General features: G+C 40.3%; 1 protein-coding gene across 3 annotated transcripts in view; it reads right to left on the minus strand.

Moving 5' to 3' along the window:
• Positions 1–25,168, minus strand: part of SAMD8 (sterile alpha motif domain containing 8) — a 63,206-nt gene that overhangs the window by 15,644 nt on the left and 22,394 nt on the right. For 2 of the 3 annotated variants that reach the window (XM_079793050.1, XM_079793052.1), the window contains exon 2: positions 8,585–9,177. In XM_079793050.1, the coding sequence (XP_079649176.1) occupies positions 8,585–9,177 (593 nt within the window). Of the gene's footprint in view, positions 1–8,584; positions 9,178–13,958; positions 15,399–25,168 lie in introns of those variants that run through there. The other variant, XM_079793051.1, reaches the window with a different exon arrangement.

A 25,168-nucleotide genomic window follows, 5' to 3' on the forward strand; every position in this document is an offset into this window, starting at 1 on the left:
AGGCCTGGGTCCCCCCCCCCAACTTCCCTTCCCTGCAGGCCTGGTCGCCCCCAACTTCCCTCCTCTGTCAGCCTGGTCACCCCTAACTGCCCTCCCCTGCAGGCTTGATCGCCCACAACTGCCCTCCCTTGCAGGCTTGATCACCCACAACTGCCCTCCCTTGCAGGCCTGGTCCCTTCCAACTGCCCTCAACCTGCTGGCCTGATCGCCCACAACTGCCCTCCCCTGCTGGCCATCTTGTGTCCACATGGGGGCAGCCATCTTTGACCACATGGGGGAAGCAATCTTGTGTGTTGGAGTGATGGTCAATTTGCATATTACTCTTTTATTAGATAGGATAGAGGCCTGGTGCACAGGTGGGGGCCAGCTGGTTTGCCCTGAAGGGTGTCCCGGATCAGGGTGGGGGTTCCCTTGGGGCGTGGGGCGGCCTGGGCGAGGGGCCTGTGGTGGTTTGCAGGCCGGCCATGCCCCCTAGCGACCCAAGTGGAGGCCCTGGTATCTGGGATTTATTTATCTTCTATAATTGAAACTTTGTAGCCTGGAGCAGAGCCAAGCCTCCTGCTTGCTCCGTGGCCACAGCCATTTTTGTTGGGATTTATTTATCTTCTATAATTGAAACTTTGTAGCCTTGAGTGGAGGCCTAGGCCAGCCAGGGTGTGCGGAAAGCTTGGCTTCCTCCATCGCCAGGGGCAACTCAAGCCTCCTGCTCTCTCCAGCTCCGTGGCTGCGCCATTTTTGTTGGGATTTATTTATCTTCTATAATTGAAACTTTGTAGCCTTGAGTGGAGGCCTAGGCCGGCCAGGGTGAGTGGAAAGCTTGGCTTCCTCCATTACCGGGGAAACCCAAGCCTCCTGCTCGCTCCAAGGCCACAGCCATCTTGGTTGGGTTAATTTGCATACTCATTCCTGATTGGATGGTGGGCGTGGCTTGTGGGTATAGCAGGGGTATGGTCAATTTGCATATTACTCTTTTATTAGATAGGATATGCCTTTTTCCTGGATAGAATTTAATTTTCTTTGGTAATACAGAGTCATCACTGTGAACACTGATTATTACCTTGAACACAATAGAACACAATAATGATTTCAAGGACTACTGAGAAATAAAGGGCAGTTAAAACCCAGATTGATTTGTTTTTTCCATTATTTATGTTTTCTTTTTATAGTGCTTCTGTGTCCTCCCTTGCTGTTATGGTTATCAGCTGGTCCTTCTCATTGTTGTAAGTGGGCCTGCCGCTAGAAGCATTCCTATCTCCTTCTAATTTTGTTTATGTTGTGCTGAAGCTCTTGGAATTGTGTCAAATAAGCTTCAGAAGCAGATTCTGAAACAAAGATCTGTGTGAAAGTGATTAGGAGTGTTCCCAAGGGAAAACCATAGCAGTAGGGAAATGAGATCAGGAAGGCAAGGAAGCAAGGCAAATATGAGACATCAAGCACAATCCCAGGCAGAACTCAGGCAAACATAACTTTGGCTCAGTCTTGTAGGGCATTTGGGAGACAGTGTAGGTCCAACCGAAAAGTTGTCCCAATCAGGCCAAAGACAAATGAAATATTTATACCCTACCTCCCCAGTCATTGGTTAAGGGCTGCTGTTGGAGAGATGTACATTTCCAAGCACTTTTGGCTCTCTTTTAAAGCAGGCAAAGTGCACTCCAGCAGTCCAAGAGCGGCTCTCCAACAAAGACACATTTGCTGGATGTTGGGAATACCAGTGAGCAAGAAAATGGAAACCAGATCAGAGGATATAGGAAGAACACGGACAGCACCTGCTACCATTCTCCTATGAATAAAGTTTAGATACTTAAGAGCATGGAGCTTTGTAGTGGATGACACTAGAGAGTTAGGCAAAATTTAGTTTCAAATCCCCAATGCGACTTGAAAATATGTTCATACAAAAGTCTGTACACTAATGTTTATAGCAGCATTAATAGTAGGCAAAGATTAGATACATAACTCAAACATTCATCAACTGATGAATGGATAAACATGTTGTAGTATATCCATACAATGAAATATTATTCTGTAATAAAAAGAAATAAAATACCGACACATACTATTATGTGGATGAATCTTAAAAACACCATTGCCTAGCTCAGTGCTTGAGCATTGACCTATGAACCAGAAGGTCACAGTTCACTTTCCAGTCAAGGCACGTGCCCAGGTTGTGGGCTCGATCCTCATTGTGGGGCATGCAGGAAGCAGCCGATCAATGAGTCTCTCATCATTGATGTTTCTATCTCTCTCTACCTCTCCCTTCCTCTCTGAAATCAATAAAAATATTAAGAAAACATTAAAAAAAACACCATTATGTTAAATGAAAAGCCAAAAACACACAAAAAAGGCCACATACATGATTCTATTTATATGAAATGTTCAGAACGGGCAAATCTATGGAAACAGAAAGTGGTTGCCAGGGTCTGGAGAGAGAAAGAAATGGAGTATGACTGATAATAGATATGAGTTTCTTTTGGGGCCAAAGACAACGTTTTGGAATTAGTGGTGAAAGGTGCACAACTTTGTACATATACTAAAAATTACTGTATTGTACACTTTAAAGTCTTCATTACTCTTCCAGACTATTTTCTCCCATTATGCCTTGTTATAGTCATCTATAGACCACAGCATCCATTATATCATTTCCGTCATTCTCTCCAAAACTACACCTGTTATAATTTGTATTCTTCTCACTCACTTCTTTTTTAACTTCTCCTCCTATGACCTTTTCTTTTACTCTACTTCAGAGACCCACACCCAGGGTTATAACATGGATCTTGTCATTACCAAGATTATTCTTTATAATCTTAACTTCAAGAATCCTATACTAACCAAAACCTCTTATCTTTCCAGCTTATTCTTTCGGACTACAACTTCAATAACTCTGAGATCTAAAGTCCATTGATCTTATAACATTTTCACTGTCCTTTATCTACTTCACATCCTCACATCCCTCCTTACCCACCTGAGTCCATGGACAGTCATTATAATCACTCCCTTGCCTTTTTTCCTTCATTGTACTGCCTAACAAAATTTCAACCCTGCTTAAATCCAGTTCTCCACCTATTCCATGCCTGTATCAGTGGTAAAACACACAATGCCAACACAACTACTAACTAAAGGAGGCCCTTAGTGCTGCTATTATATCACACAAATCTATTCACTCTCCTAGATAACTATTTTACACATCATCCTTTCTCCTCAAACCAACAACCTTCTCTCCATTTTAACTCTCTGTTTGCAGAGAAAATAAAAACAATCAAATAATGGAACATTAGGAGAATAAACAGCAATCTTCTTCCTCTGTTTCATTCTTTTCTACGTTCCCCTCTATTATGGATGAACAGTCCATGTGCTACCACCAGCCTCTCCTATTCACTGGATCCCATCCCTTTTCAAGGACATGACTCCAAAAATAGTACCCTCTCTTTCCTCCAACATCATCCCCCACACCGAAATTGGGTCATTCCTGTAATATAGTCCATCCAAATCAAGCCCTGGTGATTCCATATCCTTTCCTCTTTCCCCCAAACTACAGCTTCATTTCTCTGCTACCCTTAAAAGAAAACTTACAAGACTCGATTGTTTCCAATTTCTTCCTTCCCATTCTCTTCCTCTCTTAACATTTATTTGCCCCAATTTTTTTTACTTTGAAAAATTCTGATCATACCGAAAGAGAAGTTGAAAGAATAGTTTATATTTTTCACTTAAATCTATCAATTGTTTATAATAATTAACATTTTTCTATATTTGCTCTATTCACTCTTTCTATAAATACCTATATAAATACACTCTTTTGGAGGAGACTGAACTCACCCCAAAGTAAGTTGCAGACATTATGACACTTCTCCCCTAAATACTTTAACATGCATCTCCTAAAGTCAAGGATATCCTTTTCATAGACCAATACACTACACCCACGAAACTGTAACACTGATTTAGTACTATACTACATCATTTAATATGAAGTTCATATTCAAGTTTTCCTAATTAACCCAAAATGCCCTTTACAGAAGTATTTTTTTTCTTGACATAGGATCTAATTAAAAAGTTCATGCATTGCTCTTGGTTGTGTCTCTTCAATTTCCCTTACAATTCCCACTGCCTGGCTTTAGTCTGCCACAACACTGACATTTTTGGAGAGTCTAAGTCAACTAGTTGTCTTATAGAATGTTACATGTTCTGGATTTGTCTAATTTTCTCAGGATTAGGTTTAGGATACATATTTTTGGGTGAAATTGTTACATAAGTGATTTGTGAACATCATATCCAATGCATATAATATCAGTTTGTCCCACTGTGAAGATACCTTTGATCACTTGGTTAAAATGACACATGCCAAGATCTTGCCATTGTAAAGGTATCTTATTACTATTGTAATCCTATATAATAAAAGGGTAATATGCAAATTAACCATCACTCCATCATAAAGATGGCAGCACCCATAGCCACAAAATGGCGGCACCCAGTCCTCTCAGCCCTGCTGGAGTCTCCCAGTCCCGGGGGGCGCTGGCCACAGAGAGCAGGAAGCGTGAGCGGTCTGGCGGAATTTTTGCTTCATCGCCATGGTGATGAGGCAAGCATTCTGCCTGGTCATGGATGGGCCTCTGGGCCGCGGGTGTGGAGCGGCCAGGCCCCGTAGAGAGCTACTGGTGCACGGATTCGTGTGCAGGGCTACTAGTTAAATAATATGTGAGATGATGCTTTCAGATCATGTCACTATCCTGCTCCCCAATGGCATTTTACTTAATGGATTTTAGCATCCACTTGCCTGAATAAATGGAAGTTGCAAAATAGGCCATCCACATTTATTTGCTGGTATTATTAAGAACTTTCCCTCGCACCCCACCATTTTTTGCTTGTTTTATTTATCACTATAGATTCATTGATTCTTTTTCTTACTCAATATAGGGGTTGGCAAAAGTAAGTTTACAGTTGTGAGTAGACAAAAGTTTATTCTTATAGTATTTATTAATTGTTGTATTACAACTGTAAACCTACTTTTCCACACTCCTGGATATTATAATTCATTACCATCACTATTCTTTTTGATGTTCCAACTGTCCTAATTTGATCAGTAGGAGCCCCTTCACACCAGCTCTTATGTTCTTTTGATATGTTTCCAGTGGTTTTGTGCAGTTCCTTGCTTTATGGCACAAGATCTGCTTCAGGCTCATTTTTCACTTTCCTTGCCCCAGACATAAAATCGGCCATTTCTCTAAAGAATCTTGGTCTGGGGTTCCATTTAGGAGGGATTGGTAGTTAGAAACCATGATCTGAATGCTCATGGTGCTTACTGCTACTGAGTTTTTCCTGTAAATCTTTTATATTAGTTCACAGAAATCGTCCTCATTTTTAATTAATTAATATATATGCAGATATATTTAAAATATATTGTTATTGATTTCAGAGATGAAGGGGGAGGGAGAGAGAGAGAGAGAGAGAGAGAGAGAGAGAGAGAGAGAGAGAGAGGTGTCAATGATGAGAGAGAATCATTGATCAGCTGCCTTCTGCATGTCCCCGTCAGGGATTGAACCTGAAACTTGGGCATGTGCCCTGACTAGGAATCAAACTGTGACCTCCTGGTTCTTAGGTCGATGCTCAACCACTGAGCTACACTGGCCAGGCACCTCATTCTTTTTTATGATTAAACAGTACTCTATTGTGTAGATGTACCATTCAACTAGTTTTTCATGGATAAGCATTTAGATTATTTCCAATATATATAATTATTACAAATAATGTCACAATGAATAACTTTGTGCATATGTTGTTTCATATTTGTGGAGACATACTTTTACATAAATTCCAGTAAGTCTCACATTCTCTCTTGAATCCATTAAAACCAGGCTTTTGCCCTTTTAACTTTTGTCAAGGTAACTGATGACCAACATGTTGCTAAATCCAACGGTCAATTACCCTCATCTTACTTGGCCCCTCAGCAGCACTTAACATGGCTAATTATTAATTATTCCTGCCTTCTCAAATTGTTTTTTTTTTTTAACTTGGCTTCCAGGATACATAACTCTCTCTCTTCCCTGACATTCTCAATCTTCTTTGCCAGTTACTTCTCTTACCTCCAAATGTTATAGTAATGTTCTTTGGCTCAGTTTTCAATTTTATTTTCCCTCTCACTCCCTAGGAGACCTTATCTAAGCATCATAGCTTTACCTATGCTGGTAACTCTCCCGAATCAGCCTAGATCTCTCTGGATTCTAACTCATCTTTCCATCTCTTACTTGATTTGGTATAAAAGATAGCTCAAACTTGACATGTCTAAAATCAGACCCTAAATCATCTCTCCAAGTCAGCTCCTTCTATAGTCTTCTCATTTCTGTAAAGGGCAATTCCATCCTTCCAGATTCTCAAGTCAAAAATCTTGGGATAATTCTTTTTTTGTTTTTGTTAATCCTCACCTGAGGATATCTTTCCATTGATTTTTAGAGAGAATGGAAGGGAGGGTGGGAGACAGAGAGAGAGAGAGAGAGAGAGAGAGACATCAGTTGTTTGCCTCCCACATAGGCCCCAATCAGGGCCAGGGACTGAGCCTGCAACTGAGGTACATGTCCTTGACCAGAATCAAACCCAGAGCCCTTCAGTCCACAGGCTGATACTCTATCCACTGAGCCAAACCTGCTAGGGCTTCTCTCTTCCACTCATACTTTACATGAAATTCATCAGCAAATTCTGTTGGTTATACCTTCTATATACTGTATATTTAGAGAGAGAGAGAGATTGACTCTTTCACACCATCTCTACCACTACTGTCTTCATCCAATCCACCTCATCTTTATCTAGATGAATTCAGTAATTTACCTAATCCCTGCTTTCTTACTCCCAGTCCCCCAGGTTATTCTTAATACAACAATTAGAAGGACCTTTTAAAATGGAAGTTAGTTCACTCTAAATACTTCTAAATACTTCCCAATGGCTTCCCTTTCACTCAAATGAAAGCTGAAGCTCTTACAACTGGTCCCTGCACAATCTGGATTCCTGTCTCCTCTTGGACCTCATCTGCAACTGTTCTCCCATCTCTCACTTGCTGTTCCTTACACATGCTAAAGCCACACCACCAATTTCAGATTTTTGCATGTTGCTGTTTCCTCTGCTTAGCATACTCATTCCCAGAGAGCCACATGCTTTCTTCCTTACTTCCTTGGGGGTCTTCCTTTTCAGCTGGGAAAACTGTATAGAACAGGGAAAGAGATATAGGGACCTAACAAGCTTCTTGAACAGCTTCCACTCAATTCTTATTTTAGTACCCACCACTCTTTCACCTCCAATATCCAGAGCTTTGAGAAATCTGAAACATAGATTGGGTTGGTTCTTAGTTTTCTTGACTACTTGTTTCACAATTAGGTTATTTTAGGTTTGCTAGATGCCACTGATCTGCTTTCAAACTTCCAAAAATGTATGACTGTTTTCTCCTCTTTTATCTGACCCATTCTTATGGGTGTACAACTTAAAGCAAACAAACATTAAAAACCTCTATACTATGCTTTTAGTAGGGGTTAGAGAGGGGACTAAATATAGATATATATGTCATTCTGCCATCAAAGTGGACATTTTAATACAGTTGATTAAAAAACATGAATTATTAGGCACCTTCAAAAGGGCAAAACATTTTATAAAAATAAACAAGAAAGCACTACAAACTTTTAAAATACTTTTTTAAAAATCACAAATATAGCCCTGGCTGGTGTGACTTGGTTGGGCATTGTCCTGTGCACCAAAAGATTGCCGGTTCAATTCCCAATCGGGGCACATGCCTGGGTTGCGGGCTCAATCCCCAGTAGGGGGCATGCAAGAGGAAGTCTATCGATGTGTTGCTCTCACATTGATGTTTTTCTCTCTCTCTCTCTCTCTCTCTCTCTCTCTCTCTCTCTCTCTCTCTCTCGTCATCCTCTCTCTCTAAAAATTAATTTAAAAATCTTTAAAAACAATAAAAATAAAAATATAGATGTGTGGACCCCCTTAGTTTAAATATAAAAATCACAAATATAAAAACCAACAGTTTTGAGGTTTGTTCTAGTCTTATTTTTCATACACACACATACACATATACATGTGTATGTGTGTGTGTGTGTGTGTGTATATACACACACACATATATATATATACACACACACTACATATTTTTATTTATTTGTAATTTCATAAAAACAACAGAATACTATGAATGAATCAGTTTGTACTATTTGTGATAATCCCAATTTATTTGGTGATACAGGAGAGCTCTCCATATTTTTGGAAAAGCAGAATCCTGATCATCATTTTTTTTAAAAAGTAACCAAATCTCATTTATTACAAACTTCTGGGAAACCCCTTTAAAATCTGAAGTGCCCAGGGATCTATAATATAGTTCCAGAAAAATAAATTAAATAGTGGTCTCTCCCACTCACCTAGGGTTAAGGTCTGGTTTACTCTAAGAGAAAAAGGCTATTTCAAAGCATATTGTTCTATATTATCAGATAAAGCAAATGAAAAGTATATATCAATCAAAAGAACAATAACAGTTATTATAAATATGTTTTTATCATTGCTGTTATAGCAATCTTCTACAAATTTGGCAACTAGAAACAAAACTTACCTGTCTAAGAATATATCTGGGAGTGGTGGGTAGGTCTGCATGTCAGGCACTCGCTCATGGACTATAACCATAATGAAAGATGTAAATCCGAATACTATAAAAACATATATACAACTCAATATGGTCTTCCAGTACTCTGGGTCCAATCTTCGAACAGAATGTTTGTTTTTACCATTCATGTATTGGTACTGATCAGAATTCAAATCAATGATGGGTCCATCACAGTCATGTGAAGGCTCCCCATTACAGAGCCACTCTGCACTCTGAAGAGCACTGATGAAAGGGGTCATGGAACTCATAGGACTGTCACTGTTGTATCCCATCTCTTCTAAAACATCAATATGTATTTTCTGCAATTTCCGGACGGAAAGCATTAATCTTTTAATGTCCCCTAAGACTTTGATTTCCAGAGGAGGAGACCGGAGATCATATTCAGTCAATGTTAGCAATGTGATTCCATCAAGTCGGTGCTTATTGCATAATATGTCCACATATTCAAAGAAGCCTTCATCCTTCAGCCAAACAGCCACATGCTTGGTTGTCCAGCGGCGAATGCAGAGTTGATTAGGACCAGCCATTTCCTCCTCGACTGTCTGTCAAGGGAAAATAGAAAAAACAAAACAAAAACTTCAGTGTGCTTAGCAACTCCTTTGAAGACCAAATACACATAAAAATACCAGAAACGGTAATTTACCTATACTGCCCTATTGGCTTCTAGAATGAAGAAACAAAGCCTATCGAATAAAGAGGGAATATGCTAATTGACCCTCACGCTGTCACAAAGATGCCCACAGCCAGTAAGGAGGGAATATGCTAATTGACTGTCCCGCCCTCAAAGATGGCGGCACCCACAGCCAATAAGAAGACAATATGTTAATTGAATGCCCCACCCTCAAAGATGGTGGTGCCCACAGCCACAAGATGGCAGCGCCCAGTCCCCTCAACCCCAACGGGGCGCCTGCCTCCGGAGTCCCCCAGTCCCCTCAGCCCCCCAGCTGCCCAAGGCCGGCCTGGGGCACAGGCAAGCCTTGGATGGAGGCTGCCTAGCCAATGCCTGAGGCACAGGCAAGCCTAGGATGGCAGCTGCTCAGCCGCCCAGTGCCGCTCAAGGCTCAGGTAACCAGGGCCTGCTAAAGCTTGCGCTGCTGGCAGTGGCAGCAGCAGAGGTGTGATGGGGGTGTCACCTTCCCCTGATCGCTGGGTCGCCTCCCGCCCCTGAGGACTCACGGACTATGAGAGGGGGCCGGCCGGGCTGAGGGACGCCCACTCCAGTGCATGAATTTTCATGCCCTGGGCCTCTAGTATTCAATAATGAGTGGTTTTCAATAGGTCAAAATTCTAATAATTTTATGCATATAACCTCATTAGCATAAAGAAGGCTAATGACCAAACATTTTTACAAAAACTTATTTTATAAATGGCTTTTCCACACCATAGCTGCCATAACTTAATTATATCAAGCCTACTATTTAAAGCAATGGAGAAAAATCCCATTTTAATACTTTTCATAAAATGAGATGTCAAGATTTATTATATGTAAAAAATAAATTTCAGAAATCTTCATGTTCATGGAATAAATATTTCCCCCCCTTCCAAAAACAAACAAACAAACAAACAAAAAAACACCCACACACACCACATTAAAGAAAAATCCCAGCCAGTGTGACTCAGTGGTTGAGCATCACCTATGAACCAAGAGGTCAGGGTTTGATTCCCAGTCAGGGAACATGCCCGTGTTGTAGGCTCAATCCCCAGTAGGGGGCATGCAGGAGGCAGCCAATCAATGATTCTCTCTTATCATTGATGTTTCTATCCCTCTCTCCCTCTCCCTTCCTCTGAAATCAATAAAAATATATTTAAAAACAAAACAAAACAGAACACCACAGGAGAACCGAGATGGCAGTGTAGGTAAACACTTGCACTTGCTGCCTCCTACAACTACATTAAAATTACAACTAAAATACAGAACAACCATCATCCAGAATGGCCTGAAGGCTGGCTGAATGGAAGTCCTACAATCAGAGAAGAAAAGAAGACAGCACATTGAGACTGGTAGGAGGGGCAGAGTCGCAGACAGGGCTGGATGAGCACTCACGTGTGCCACTTTTTAATCAGGAGAAAGATAATCTCTGTGGAGGCCCATGAGGAGCAAGGGGCCCAGCCCCACACCAGACCCCCAGCCCTGGCTCCCAGTGCTAGAAAAATGAGTCCCCATAACTATAGGCTGCAAAAACCAGCAGGGATTGGGGCTCAGTAACATGGAGACTGCTAGAGACCCAGCTGTTCCTCTTAACGGGCCAGTGCACAAACTGAACTTACAAAGCCCCGCTTCCTCTGAGCTCCAGCATCAGGGCAAGGCTCTGGGGGACACAGACACATATGAGGAGGAATTGGACTGCCTGGCATTAGGACAGCCCTCGGTAGGAGGGCTGACTGGCAGCCATTTCTGTTTACTCTGCCTGGTGATTCCCTGAGGCCCTACCCCATCCAATTTGCAACCCCCACCCAACCTGTGTGCAGCCGCTTTTGCATATGAATGACCTGTCCTTGCTCAGGCTTCAGACTTCGCTAAAATCTCTCAAACAAGCTGCAGCTGGGTCAGGAAGCCCCAAATCTATCAATAAGAGGCCCAAGACCCGGCACTAGCACCAGCCTGCCTTGCTTCACAGCTGGGCCTCGCCTGGGCACTTCCAAACTGGATACAAAGAGGAGGAATCTTCAGATCTCTCTGTAGTTCCTACTGGGTGGCCCCAGGCAGTGGCTGACTTTGCATCTCCCTGGAGACCCAAAAGCCAGTGCACCCAGTGGTCAGCATCAGACCATACCAGATTACAACTCTACACATCCATAAGTGACACACTGAGGGGCCGATTCAGTAAGCACCAAAGCCCCACTGAAACAAGTCCTGCTCCATAGGGGTGTCTCCTGCACAGCAGCTCTCCCACTGTAGTTGCAGCTGGTCCCCATAGCCATTGGCATGGAGGTCAATTCCTCCCAGTGATACCAATAGCAATCAAGACTCAACTGTAACAAGACTGTGCATACAGCCCACAAAAGGGTACACCTAGAGTGCTCAGCTCAGGTGAGGGAGGCTAAGCCACTGGGCCCTATAGGACACCTACTACACAACGCCATTCTACCAAATTAAGGAGACATAGCAGCTCTACCTAATACATAGAAACAAACACAGGGAAGCAGCCAAAATGCAGACACAAAGAAACATGTCACAAATGAAAGAAATGGATGGTTTTAGGCTCTACAGCAGCGGCTCTCAACCTGTGGGTCGCGACCCACAGGTTGAGAACCACTAGCAGGGTCGCCTAAGACCATGGGAAAACACAGATATTTACATTACAATTCATAACAGTAGCAAAATTACAGTTATGAAGTAGCAACGAAAATAATTTTATGGTTGGGGGTCACCACAACATGAGGAACTGTATTAAAGGGTCGCGGCATTAGAAAGGTTGAGAACCACTGCCTTAGATTAAGCATATTTCTATGTACTATACAAATAATAATTTCTATAACAGATATAGAGCTTTTAAACTAGATATAAATATTTATAAATATCTTATTAGCTCAGTTTTTTCTATACTTTTAATATTCCATTATAAAACTGAATAAAGAATTTCCTTCTTAAGCTATCGAGATTTTAGTGATAAAAATTTTAAACCAAAACTGTCATTTCAACAAATCCATAAATTTGAGGACCCAAACTTTATTTTATTTTTTAAAAAATATATTTTATTGATTTTTTACAGAGAGGAAGGGAGAGGGATAGAGAGCTAGAAACATCGATGAGAGAGAAACATCGATCAGCTGCCTCCTGCACACTTCCCACTGGGGATGTGCCCACAACTTGACCGGAATCGAACCTGGGACCTTTCAGTCCGCAGGCCGACGCTCTATCTACTGAGCCAAACCAGTCAGGGCAGGACCCAAACTTTATAATGCAAATTATAAATGGTTAAGAATGTATTATTCCACAAAGTACAAATAATTTTTATTACGTTGATCCCACATAGCACTGTTTATGTTCTTTTTCCATTTTAAAACTGCCAGTAACTTGGACCAATATCAGGTTTATAAACTTTATCAGGTACACGGGAGACAAAGGCCTACCTGGGAAAAACCTATTTCCCTAAAATACTTTCTCAACTACTAAGGCCTGTGGTTTTCTGACATTTTCCAGATCTCTCAAAACCGTATTTCCTTCTGAGATGATTTTTATAAAACATATTAGGCAAACTTTAAATTACTTAATAAAGAATAAAGAATGATACAACAAATACCCATGTGCCCACTACCCAGATCCAATACAAATGTTCTGTTTCTTAATATGAGTATTAGTTTACAGATATGTTCACTTTGTGAAAATTCATCAAGCTATATATATTTATGAGCTACATTTTTCTCTACATGTTTTTTGTGTGTTTTTTTTAACATGTTAAATTTTATTTAAAAAGTTTGCTTTCAAACAAAACAAAATATAAATACAAGTAAATGTCCTTTCCTGATGGCATCCCCTTCCTCTACTCCCAGATGTAATAAATAATTCCTGATTTTGGTGTTTACCATTCCCTTAGAACATGCATTTTTGGCTATGAAACAGCTTCTATGCTTCCTTATGCTGAGGAAAGTAAAAAGCTGCTACTGTTCTGAATTCTCTCCCTACCCACACACACTCTTGACATAATCACTTGAAAAAGGCAGATACTTAACTACATGAGCACCACTTACACCATCAAAAATATTCAGCAAACAAGAAATACTCTCATTAAATATTTACTTCTTAATTACTAAAAAGCAATCCTAGTTTTTGGAAGTCTTAAATCATATTTTGTTTCCAAACAGAGATTTTAATATTATCAATACACAATAGCTTTTCAGTCTTAGAAAATTAACAGCATATCCACCCATAAGTTATCTGCACATTTAAAAAGGCTGTCTAATTCTTATGTACTGGAGAGCTACAAAATACTTTCTCAACTCTTTTATCTTAGCATATAATCACCTGTCCCAAAGGCCAAAGAATTATGATTTATTCACTTTAACACATGGAATTTATACACATTGATGCATATCACTGAATACATAAATATACATAATATTCCATTAACGTATGATTTCACTATGTTTTATTTATATACATAGCCAGATGGTTTCATCCTACCCACTAAGGTACGTATATATCTTTTCCCCAATCGCTCTGAATAAATTACTCCATCCTTGAAAATCTAACAAGCACATGCTACAATTTCTGCAGCAGTTACAATGCAGCAAATTTGAGAAGCTCATTCCACAAAACAAGGATTGACTTCTGTTATTTTATTTCTATTTTGCTACCTTTCTCCTCTTTCCAACAGCTTACCATCAATGGGTTCCAAGTCACTCCCATCCTTGTAGCATTATTTTTCAGTATAGTTCTGTATCATAAACTGCTCAAAATGATCTTCTTTTTCATTGTTTTTTTTCTTCCTTACATCACCAGTTCTTCAGACCCTCAGTCAGGCTAACAGACCAAGCTTTGATGGTGGTGGTGTGTTAGCTACTAGAAAATATGAGTTATCATACAAGGAAGCCTCCTGGAAGTCTGTGAGCCTGCTGTGGCAAAGCCCTAAAAACATGACGCATTCCACTGTTGTGCTTCATCAGGTTGGGGCATGTCCTTTAATTGTATGCTACTACATATAGTTAGGGGCCCATATTTAGCTAACACTGTGAAAACCTGCATTGAAGAGGTATATTAAAAGATGATAGAAGGCTGAGGACCAATTTAATATTTATGTTGTGCTAAAAGAACTACAGGAAACAGGAGGCTTTAAAGGAAGAATATGACTGCTATAGATTTCATACAAATCCATAAAATGAAGAAATGAGGTTAGTAAATGTTTAAGAATACTTTCGGCTTTAACCAATAATTAATACAAATCAATTATCAGTTAAAGGGATTTCTGCTTCTGACTAAGAGGGACCAGATTTAACCTCCCACCTGAAAGAACCAAAAAGCAGACAAAATATATGAGGTAGGGGAAACAGTTTCAAGACACTGGGCGTCAGATGACAAAAGAGATCCCCAAGAGACAGGAACTAACTAGGTGAGCCCTACTGCCCCAGCTTACTGCCTTGAGTGTTTTTAGACAGAGTGGCACCGGACAGAAACTGGATGAGGTCTGGCAGACTTACAAAGTTGAGGAGATAGAGCTGAGAGTCTGAAGAGATCAAGGTGGCTAGTGTTCATGGGATAGAATACTGGAGAGCAGAAAGATGCACAGAGAATTTGTTATGGACTAAATAAGTCTGTGTCCCCCCAAAAATTCATAACCCCCAGTGGGATGGTATTAGGAGGTAATTAGGTCATAAGGGCAGAATCCTCATGAATGGAATTAGTGCCCTTGTACTAGTAAGAGATACCCCAGAGAGTTCTCTCATCCCTTCTGCCCTGTAAATACAGTTAGAAGAGGACCATTTATTAGCCAGGAAGTGGGACTTCACTAGACACAAAATCTGCTGGCACTTTGATCTTGGATTCAGCCTCCAGAGCTATGGGAAATAAATGTGTTGTTTAAGCAACCCCTGGTATTTTTGTTATAGCAGCCCAAACGGATTAAGATGGGATTCCAGAGATCTGCAGAGAGTCTCCCTTGAATGTGAAGTTGAATGCTGATCAGTGCATGTATGTGACGAAATAAAACAAGACTGAAAAAAACAACCATCCAAAACATCAGAGGGAACAGTGCCCAGTACTTACCCAAGGCCAATAACAGTGCCTATTACAAACAGCCAGACTGAAAAACAGTATCTCATGATTCATGGAACACTGGGTAGATTATACAGGAAGATCTTGTCAGAGTACTGAGGCAAAATTAATCCTAAAGCAGTAATTTTTAATGGAGGAGGACAGATTTTGTAAAAACATATGGCAATTTCTGGAGACATCTGGTTGTTACAATTGGGGGTCACCTAAAGAGGCTAGTTAGGGATGCTGTTAAACCTTCTGCAATGCACAGAACAGCCCCTCACAACAAAGAATTATCTGGCCCAAAATGTTATAGTGTTGATATTAAGAAACCATGCCCTGGACTCCCCACATCTCTGGTCCAGTTGAACAAATTTTAAAATCAAGACCCAAAAGGATCAAATTGTTTTTAAGTAATTAAACTATATTCCACAGCAAAGCTCAGGAATATTAGTAGAAATAGAAAAGTATTCAGGCCCGGCAGATGTGGCTCAGTGGTTGAGCATTGACCTATGAATCAAGAGGTCAGTTTGATTCCTGGTCAGGGCACGTGCCCGGGTTGCAGGCTCGATGCCCAGTAGGGAGCATGCAGGAGGCAGCCAATCAATGATTCTCTCTCATCATTGATGTTTCTATCTCTCTCTATCCCTCTCCCTACCTCTCTTAAATCAATAAAAGTATACTGAAATTTGCCGAAACCGGTTTGGCTCAGTGGATAGAACGTCGGCCTGCGGACTGAAAGGTCCCAGGTTCGATTCCGGTCAAGGGCATGTACATTGGTTGCGGGCACATCCCCAGTAGGGGCTGTGCAGGAGGCAGCTGGTCGATGTTTCTCTCTCATCGATGTTTCTAGCTCTCTATCCCTCTCCTTTCCTCTCTGTAAAAAATCAATAAAATATATTTTAAAAAAAAGTATACTGAAATTCATAATGTCTGATATTCAATCAAAGATGATCAGGCATGTAATAAAGTAGAAAAATTTATCTATAATGAAGAGAAAATCAATCAGTTGACCCAGATAACAGAGTTAGCAGACAAGGAAATTAACTGTTATGAAAAAGTGTATTATATATATTTAAAAGGTTAAGTAATGACATGGACACATAAAACGATCCAACTCAAAATTCTGCAGATTAAATGACAATATATGTAATGAAAAACACATGTAATAGGATTAATACCTGATTAGACATTGCAAAAGATAAAAATAATAAACCTGAAGACATAACAACAGTTCAAAATGAAACACAAGAAGAAAAGAGACTAAAAAAAAAATAGTTTGATTTTTAGAGAGGGAGAAGGAGATAGAAACATCGATGTAAGAGCCTGAAATCTGGGCATGTGCCCTTAACTAGGAATCGAACCAGCAACCTCCTGGGGCACAGGATGATGCCCACATGAGCCACACTGGCCAGTGCAAAAAGACTTTTGAAAAATGAAGATACTATTATTCTGCCTTTAAAAGGAACTTTGAAGACAGTGAGCTAATTTAAACAAGCCAGAGACTAAAAGACAAATATTGTATGATTCCACTTACATGAGATACCTAGAGTAGTCAAATTCATAGACACAGGAAGTAGAATGGTGGTTTCTAGGGACTGGGCATAGGAAACAATAAGGAGTTATTAAATAATGGGTACAGAGTTTCCATTTGGGACGATGAAAAAGTTCTAGAACAGGATGGTGGTGATAGTTGCACAACCATGTGAATGTATTTAATGCCACTGAACTTAAAAATGGTTAAAAAATGAAAAGAACATCAGTGAGAGGTGGGACAACTTCAAACAGCCTAAAGAGGTATAACTGTAGTCCCCAAAGGATAAGGAGAGGACAGAAAAATATTTGAAGTAACAATGGCCAAACATTTGCCAAATTTAGTGAAAACCATAAATACACATATCTAAAAAGTTTAATAAACTCCAAACATAAATACAAAGTAAACTAATCAAGGCATATCAAAATCAAATTGCCCCAAACCAGTGACAATGAGAAAATCTTAAAGGCAAAAAAGAGAAAATAGACACATTATGTATATAGGAACAAAGACAAAAATGATAGCAGATTTTTCAAAGGGAACAATGCAAGCTAGAAGACTGTGAAACAATGTCTTTAAATTACTAAAAGAAATAAAGCAGTCAATGGTTTCCTATGCCCAGTGAATATCATTCAAAAACAGAGGTAATATAAATATTTTTTTAGACACACTAAAGTCGAATTATTTCATTCTAGAAGGTTTAACAGACCTATCCTATCAGAAATGTTACAAGAAAGTCCTTCAGGCCGAACAAAAATGCTACCATGTGAAAACAGGAATATAGACAAAGCACTAAAGAACTCTAGAAATAGCAGTACTAGTAAATACATAAGTACAATACATGTCAATAATAGTACATAAGTTGAGAGAAATGGACTATTAAAATAACCTTCTTTCAGAAAAGGAGGGAATATATCTAAATTAATTCCATGAGGCCATATTACCTTGATATCAAAACCAGACAAAGATTACAAGAAAATAAAACTATGGCCTGATAGCCCCTCAAGAACATACTCAGCAAATCAAATCCAACAATATTTAAAAAGGATAATACATCATAACCAAGTGGTATTTATCTCATAAATGAAAAATTAGTATAACATTTGAAAATTACAATTCAAAAGCTAAAATTGGGAAAACACATGATCCTCTCAAAAGACACACAAAAAAGTATTTGACAAAATCAAGTATTAATTCTTGATAAAAACTCTCAGTAATCTAGGAATAGAGAAAAACTTCATCAACTTCATAAAAGTATCTTTGAAAGACTTACAGCTAACATCATACTTAGTTATGAAAGACTGAATATTTCCCCTCTAATATCAGAAATATGGTAAGATTTTATGCTCTCACCATTTCTATAAGTGCTGGATGTTCTAGGCAGTAGAATAAAGCAAGAAGAAATAAAAGACATATAGATTAAAAAGGAAGAAGTAAAACTGTATTTGCAGACACTATGATCATTTATGTAGAACTAGAGGCCTGGTGAATGAAATTCGTGCACTCAGGGGGTGAGGGGAGTCCCTCAGCCTAGATTGCAAGAGGGTGCAGGCCAGGCCGAGGGACCCCACCAGTGCACAATCAGGGTCGAGGAGGGATGCAGGAGATTGGCCAGCCAGGGAGGGACTGCGGGAGGGCTCCAGGGCATGTCTGGCTCATCTCATTCAGTCCTGATCGGCCGGACCCCAGCAGCAAGCTAACCTACCAGTCAGAGCGTCTGCCCCCGGTGGTCAGTGAACGTCATAGTGAGCAGTTGAGTGGCCTTAGCATATCATTAGCATATTATGCTTTGATTGGTTGAATGACTGACCGGACGACTGGACACTTAGCATATTAGGCTTTTATTATAAAGGATAGTCAATGAAATCTAAACAAAAACGTTATTTGAATAAGTTAGTTTAGTAAGATTGTTTGATATAAGATCAACATACAAAAATCAACTGTATTTCTATAGTATACTAGCAATAAACAATCAAAAATTGAAATTTATAAAACAACTAGAGGCCCTGTGCAAGAAATTCGTGCACTTGGTTGCGGGGGGGAGGTCCCTCAGCCCGGCCTGCACCCTCTTGCAGTTCAGGAGCCCTCAGGGGATGTCCAACTCCCAGGGGGAGCAGGCCTAAGCCATCAGTCGGACATCCTTAGTGCTGCTGCAGAGGCAGGAGAGGCTCCCACGACCGTTGCTGTGCTTGCCAGCCTTGAGCCCGGCTTCTGGCTGAGCGGCGCTCCCCCTGTGGGAGCACACTGACCACCAGGGGGCAGCTCCTGCATTAAGTGTCTGCCCCTGGTGGTCAGTGCACATCATAGCGACCAGTTATTCTGCCATTTGGTCAATTTGCATATTAGCCTTTTATTATATAGAATACCATTTATAATAGTATCAAAAATATGAAATACCCAAGGATAAATCTGACCAAACGTGGGAAAGACCTGTATACTAAAAACTATAAAACACAGCTAAGAGAAATTAAAGATCTATATCATGAGAGATGGGTGGGTCAAAAGAGTCAATATTGTTAAGATGTCAATTCTTCCCAAATCTGGCCTATAGATTTACTGCAAATCCAATCAAAATCCCAAAGGGCTTTTTTGTAGATATTGATAAATTTACAGTCATGTGCCATTTAATGACAGGATAAATTCTGAGAAATACATCATTAAGCAATTTTGTTGTTGTGTAAACATCAGCGTGCACTTACAAAAACCCAGATGGTACAGCCTACTACACATCTATGTTATATGGTACACCCTACAGTTCCACAGCTACAATCCTGTACTGAATACTTTAGGCAACTGCAATACAATGGTATGTGTTTGTGTATCTAAACATAGAAAAGGTATAATAAAAATATGGTATAACAGATAAAAAAGGGGACATCTGTATAGGGCACTTAATATGAATGGAGGCCAAAGGACTGGAAGTTGCTCTGGGTGAGTCAGTGAGTGAGTGAATATGAAGGCCTAGGATATTACCGTACTATACTGTAGACTTTATAAACATTGTACACTTAGGCCACATCCTACCTAATAAAAGGGTAATATGCTCATTGACTGTACCTTCGCTATGCCCACAGCCAATCAGGGCACTATGCAAATTAACCCAGTAAAGATGGCAGCCCTCACGTGCTTCCCCGCCCCCCATCGCTGAGCCCCTAAGGGACCCAGGCCCACGGGAGGCGCGGGGTGGGACTCGCTGAGCCGATCCAACTGCTGAGCCGCTGAGCCGCTGACGGACCCGGGCCGGCGGGAGGCGCAGGGTCTCCTGCCGCTCTGATTGCTGAGCGGCTTAAGGGAGGCACGGGGCCTCCTGCCGCTCCGACCGCTGAGCCGCTGACGGATCCAGGCCAGCGGGAGGCACAGGGCAGGTCTCGCTGAGTCCCGCCCCTCGCCTCCCGCCGCTCGGATCGATGGCTGCTGATGGACCCGGGCCAGCGGGAGGCGCCCAGGTCGCGGCTGGCGGCACTGCCGCCACCTGGGTCCAAGCTCCAACCCTGAAAGAAGGCGGAAGGCGGTGGCCAGAGCCAAGGCCTGGGTCCCCGGTGCTGGCGGAAAACTGGTGCAGGCAGCCAGGTAAATGAAGGTCTATTGCACGAATCTTCGTGCAACGGGCTTCTAGTTACATTTATAAAACAACATGAGATTAGCCCTGAATGGCTGGCTCAGTTGATTGGAGCATTGTCCCATACAACAGAAGGTTGTGGGTTCAATTCCCAGTCAAAGCACAAACCTAGGTTGCAGGTTCGACCCCTGGTTAGGGAGCATACTGGAGGCAACTGATCAATGTTTCTCTTTCATATTGATGTTTCTCTCTCTCTCAAATCAATGCAAAACATATCCTTGGGCGAGGTTAAAAACAAAAGAACAAGATTAAATAAAACATAAAAGAAAATGATGCAATCAGATGTAAACATGAGATATATAAGGCTGCTGCTGATGTAGCATGGCATACTGTTTTGCAGCAAACTTTTTTTTTTAAGTATAAAGAATACACTCTAAAATAACAATTATTGTATAGCCAAGCATAGTCAATACATAAACCCAGTAATACAGCTGTTTATTATCAAGTATTAGGTACTGCACATAATCGTGTTATACTTTTTTTTTTTGTTAATCCTCACTGAAGGATATTTTTTTCCATTATTATGATTTTTTGTTTTTTAGAGAGTAGAAGTAGAAGGGAGGGGGGAGAGAGGGAGGGGGGAGAGAGAGAGAGAGAGAGAGAGAGAGAGAGAGAGAGAGAGAGACATCAATGTGAGAGATACACATCAATTGGTTGCCTCCCACATGTTCCTGACTGGGGCCAGGTATTGAACCTGCAACCCATGTACATGCCCTTGACCTGGAAGGAACCCAACCCTTCAGTTCATGCCTGCACTCTAACTGGCCTAGACGCATGTGCTATTCTTTTGTATGACTGGCAGCAAAGTGGGCTTGCTTACATCAGCATCACAACAAACATGTGAGTAATGTGTTGCGCTACAGCGTTTTGACAGCTATAATGTCACTAGGCAATAGGAATTTTTCAGCTCCATTATAATCTTATGGGGGGTGTCCCTCAGCCTGGCCTGCACCCTCTCCAATCTGGGACCCCTTGGGGGATGCCCGACTGCCAGTTTAGGCCCGATCCCAACCGGCAGTTAGACATCCCTCTCACAATCCGGGACTGCTGTCTCCTAACCGCTCGCCTGCAACTGCCCTCCCCTGCTGGCCTGATCACCCACAACTGCCCTCCCCTGCCAGCCTGATTGCCCACAACTGCCCTCCCCTGCCAGGGCATGATTGCCCCCAACTGCCCTCCCCTGCCGGCCTAATTGCCCACAACTGCCCTCCCCTGTCAGGGCCTGATCGCCCCCAACTGTCCTCCCCCTTCTGCGACCCGCCTCCTCTTCCCGGACCCGCCTCCACCGGGACCGGCCTCCTCCGTGCCCCACAGAGCCTCGAGACCCCCAGGCCTCACCACCCAGAGCGGCCACTAGGCCCTGCCTCCACCATGCACACAGCCATTTTGTGACGGCGTGCAGGCGTGATGCCACCTAGGCTATTATTAGCATAGATAGCACCACAGTTGCATATGTGATCTATTGTTGACCAAAACTGTCTTTTTGTGACACATGTGTGTTGAATTCCCCTTGTGCTTGGAATCTCTCCAGGAAAAGCCCAGTCCTTTCTTAGGGCTGCTTGATTAGGTCAGGCCCAGTGAGGTCAACCTCCCTTTCTTAGTCAACTATGGTAGATAACATAATCTAATCACAGGAGTGACAGCTCATCACATTTATAGGCTCCTCCCATTATACAAAGGTCATTGGAAGTACTTTAGAATTCTATCACACTACCCTAATCAAGATAAAGTAGTATTGGCACAAAGATGAACAAATCAATAGAACACAATAGAGAATCTAGAAATGGACCTACATGGATATCTCATTTTCTACAAATGTGCAAAGGCAATTCAGTGGAGAAATAATATTCTTTTCATCAAATGGTACTGGAACAAATGGATATCCATATGTTAAAAGCATCAATATATACCTCTCACCACATATAAAAACTAACTTAAAATAGATCACAGACCTAATGTAAAAACCTAAAAATAGAAAGCTTCTAGAAGAAAACATAGGGGGAAATCTTTCTGACCTTAGGTTAGGTAAAGATTTCTTACATGATACCAAAAGCAAAATCTATCAAAGAGAAAGCTGATAAATTGAATTTCATTTGTCTGCATAGGGGACTAAAGGACTTTTATGGTTTTAGTCTGCAAATTCCTGCACTGTTTAAATCTTTTAGTGTATTTCCATAATAAAAAGAAAAAATACATTGAAGCAATACATATTCATTGAAGAACATTTAAAATATTTTTAAAATCACCTCCCAGAGAACTATTGCTTATAATTTGTTATATATACATTCTTATAGAATGTTTTAGAATTAGAAATCATACCATAAATAATCTGTGTCATTTAGCTTAACATTACTGTCTGAGTCCTGTCTAATGGTATTAAATTATCCTCTGAAAAGGGCATTCCATTGTATGGCTATACAATAATAAAATTTGTCTCTCATTGTTGGCAATTATTTACAATTTTATTACTATTACAAATAGTACTGTAGTACCTTAGATTAACTTTCTGCAAGTGGAAAACTGTATCAAAGAATCTGAGGTGTTATTTAGACAACTAAACTCCCAAGTACGTCATTAAAACTTGACACACATTTTAAAATAATGCATGCAAAGCTACCTGTCCAAAATGTTAATTGGTATGTATAAAGGAAATATTTCAATGTGAGATAAAAAATTTTAAAGTTTATTATGAAATATAAGCAATTAAGAAATTACTTAATTATAAAAGGCCAGTACTGTATTATCAAAGCACTAAGAGAAATGTGCATTCAGGCAGAATCATTAATCAAACTTAGTTCCAAGTCATAGATAACAGATAAAGAAAAGCAGCTAATTGTTCTGTACAAAATGAAACAAAAGATATATTATCTTTTGGGTGGACCATGGTTAGAAAATTTTTAAAACGATTTTAAAAATTCAATTTTTAGCACATCAACATTTTATTTACTAATGAATTTATTTATTTTATTTCCAAATTTAGTTAATACTAATTAGAGATGTTAGCAGCCTGAGAGTAAAAGAACTCAATATAGTTCTTATGATGTTCTTATCTCCATACTTAATAAAATGAAAAGAGCTTACCATAAATATAAGAATTTTAAATCTGGTATTCCTTAAAATTAGTATAACTACTCTTTCATCAATGAGCCTTTAGTGCATCCCATTAGAGTGACCCAAATCTCTTCACAATAATATAAATAACTCAAATTGTGGTCTACCATATTAAAAGTATTAAGTACTGTATGTCAGGTTTAATAAACTAAGCACCATCAGTCCAGAATTGCAAAAGGAGATAATGACTATCAACAAACCCTTTTCCTACCCTGCCTGTTGAAGTTATTTGTTTGCTCCACCCTACCTCTGTGACTGAGCACTGGCCAGGACAGTCTGGCCACTCCTGGAATTGACAGCTTGGCTTAAGGAGCATTACCTGTGACTGCTATGAATCACCACTGACTCAGAGTGTGACAAATATGCATTGGCACGTAGCATTCTTTCCAATCTCTCTCTAGTTTTCTTCTGCAACTGCAGAGATTGAAAGCTAAAAATGATTCCCCAGGATCCCTTGCAAGGAGCATTCTAAATGTGAATTGGGTTCAGCCAACTAGATTTGCTGACATGAGATGCGGAAAGTAGTAAGTGAGGTGAAGTTGTGGCCATTTTACAAAAGTTTTGGTTATCCACAAGACAGAATGTGAAAGTGCTGTGTGTGTGTGTGTGTGGTGGTGGTGGTGTGTGTGTGTGCGTGCGCACACATGTAATTTTCCATTATAAGTCACTAATTTTTTAAATGTCAGGAATCAGTTATAGTTGTGGAGCGGTACTGGCTTCCTTATATGATGGTACGTTATTTGTGTGCATGTGTACTAAACTGTATATAAGAAAGCTTACTATTTTAACTATTTTTAAGTGTACAGTTCAGTGGCATTAAGTACATTCACATTGTTTGCAACCATAACTACCCACCATCCATTACTAGGAACTTTTTATCAGCTCAAATGGAAATTCTATATTCATTAAACAGTAATTTCCCATTGTTCCCTCTCCAGCCCCTGGCAACCATTACTCTACTCTCTGTCTTTATGAATTTGACTATTCTAGATACCTCAAATAACCAGAATCATATAATATTTGTCCTTTTGTGTCTGGCTTACTTCCCTTAGCATAATATCTTCAAGGTTCATCCATGTTGTAGCACGTGTCAGAATTTCTTCCCTTTTTAAGGCTGAATAATAGTACATTTATGTATATGTCACATTTTGTTTACCCATTCATGCATCAATGGGCATTTGGGTTACTTCAAATCCTGCTTTCACTTCTTTTGGATATATTACCATAAATGATATTGCTGGGTCATTTAGGAAATCTGTTTAATTTTTTCAGGAATCACTATACCATTTTTCAAAGCAGCTGTACAATTTTATAGTCCCATCAGCAGTACACAAGTGGTCTAATTTTTCTATATCCTTGCCAAACATCCTCACCTTGTTATTTTTTCTTTAGTTTTGTTTTAATAATAGTAATAGTAATTGGTGTGAAGTGGTATCTCATGGTTTTGATTTGATTTCCATAATGATAGAGATATTAATCATCTTTTCATGTGTTTATTGGACATTTGTATAGCTTCTTTAGGTAAATGTCTATTCAAGTCCTTTGCCCATTTTTTAATTGGGTTACTTTTTGCCATTG

The sequence above is a fragment of the Cnephaeus nilssonii genome (genome assembly GCF_951640355.1).
Source record: "Cnephaeus nilssonii genome assembly, chromosome: 16".
Classification (NCBI taxonomy): domain Eukaryota; kingdom Metazoa; phylum Chordata; class Mammalia; order Chiroptera; family Vespertilionidae; genus Cnephaeus; species Cnephaeus nilssonii.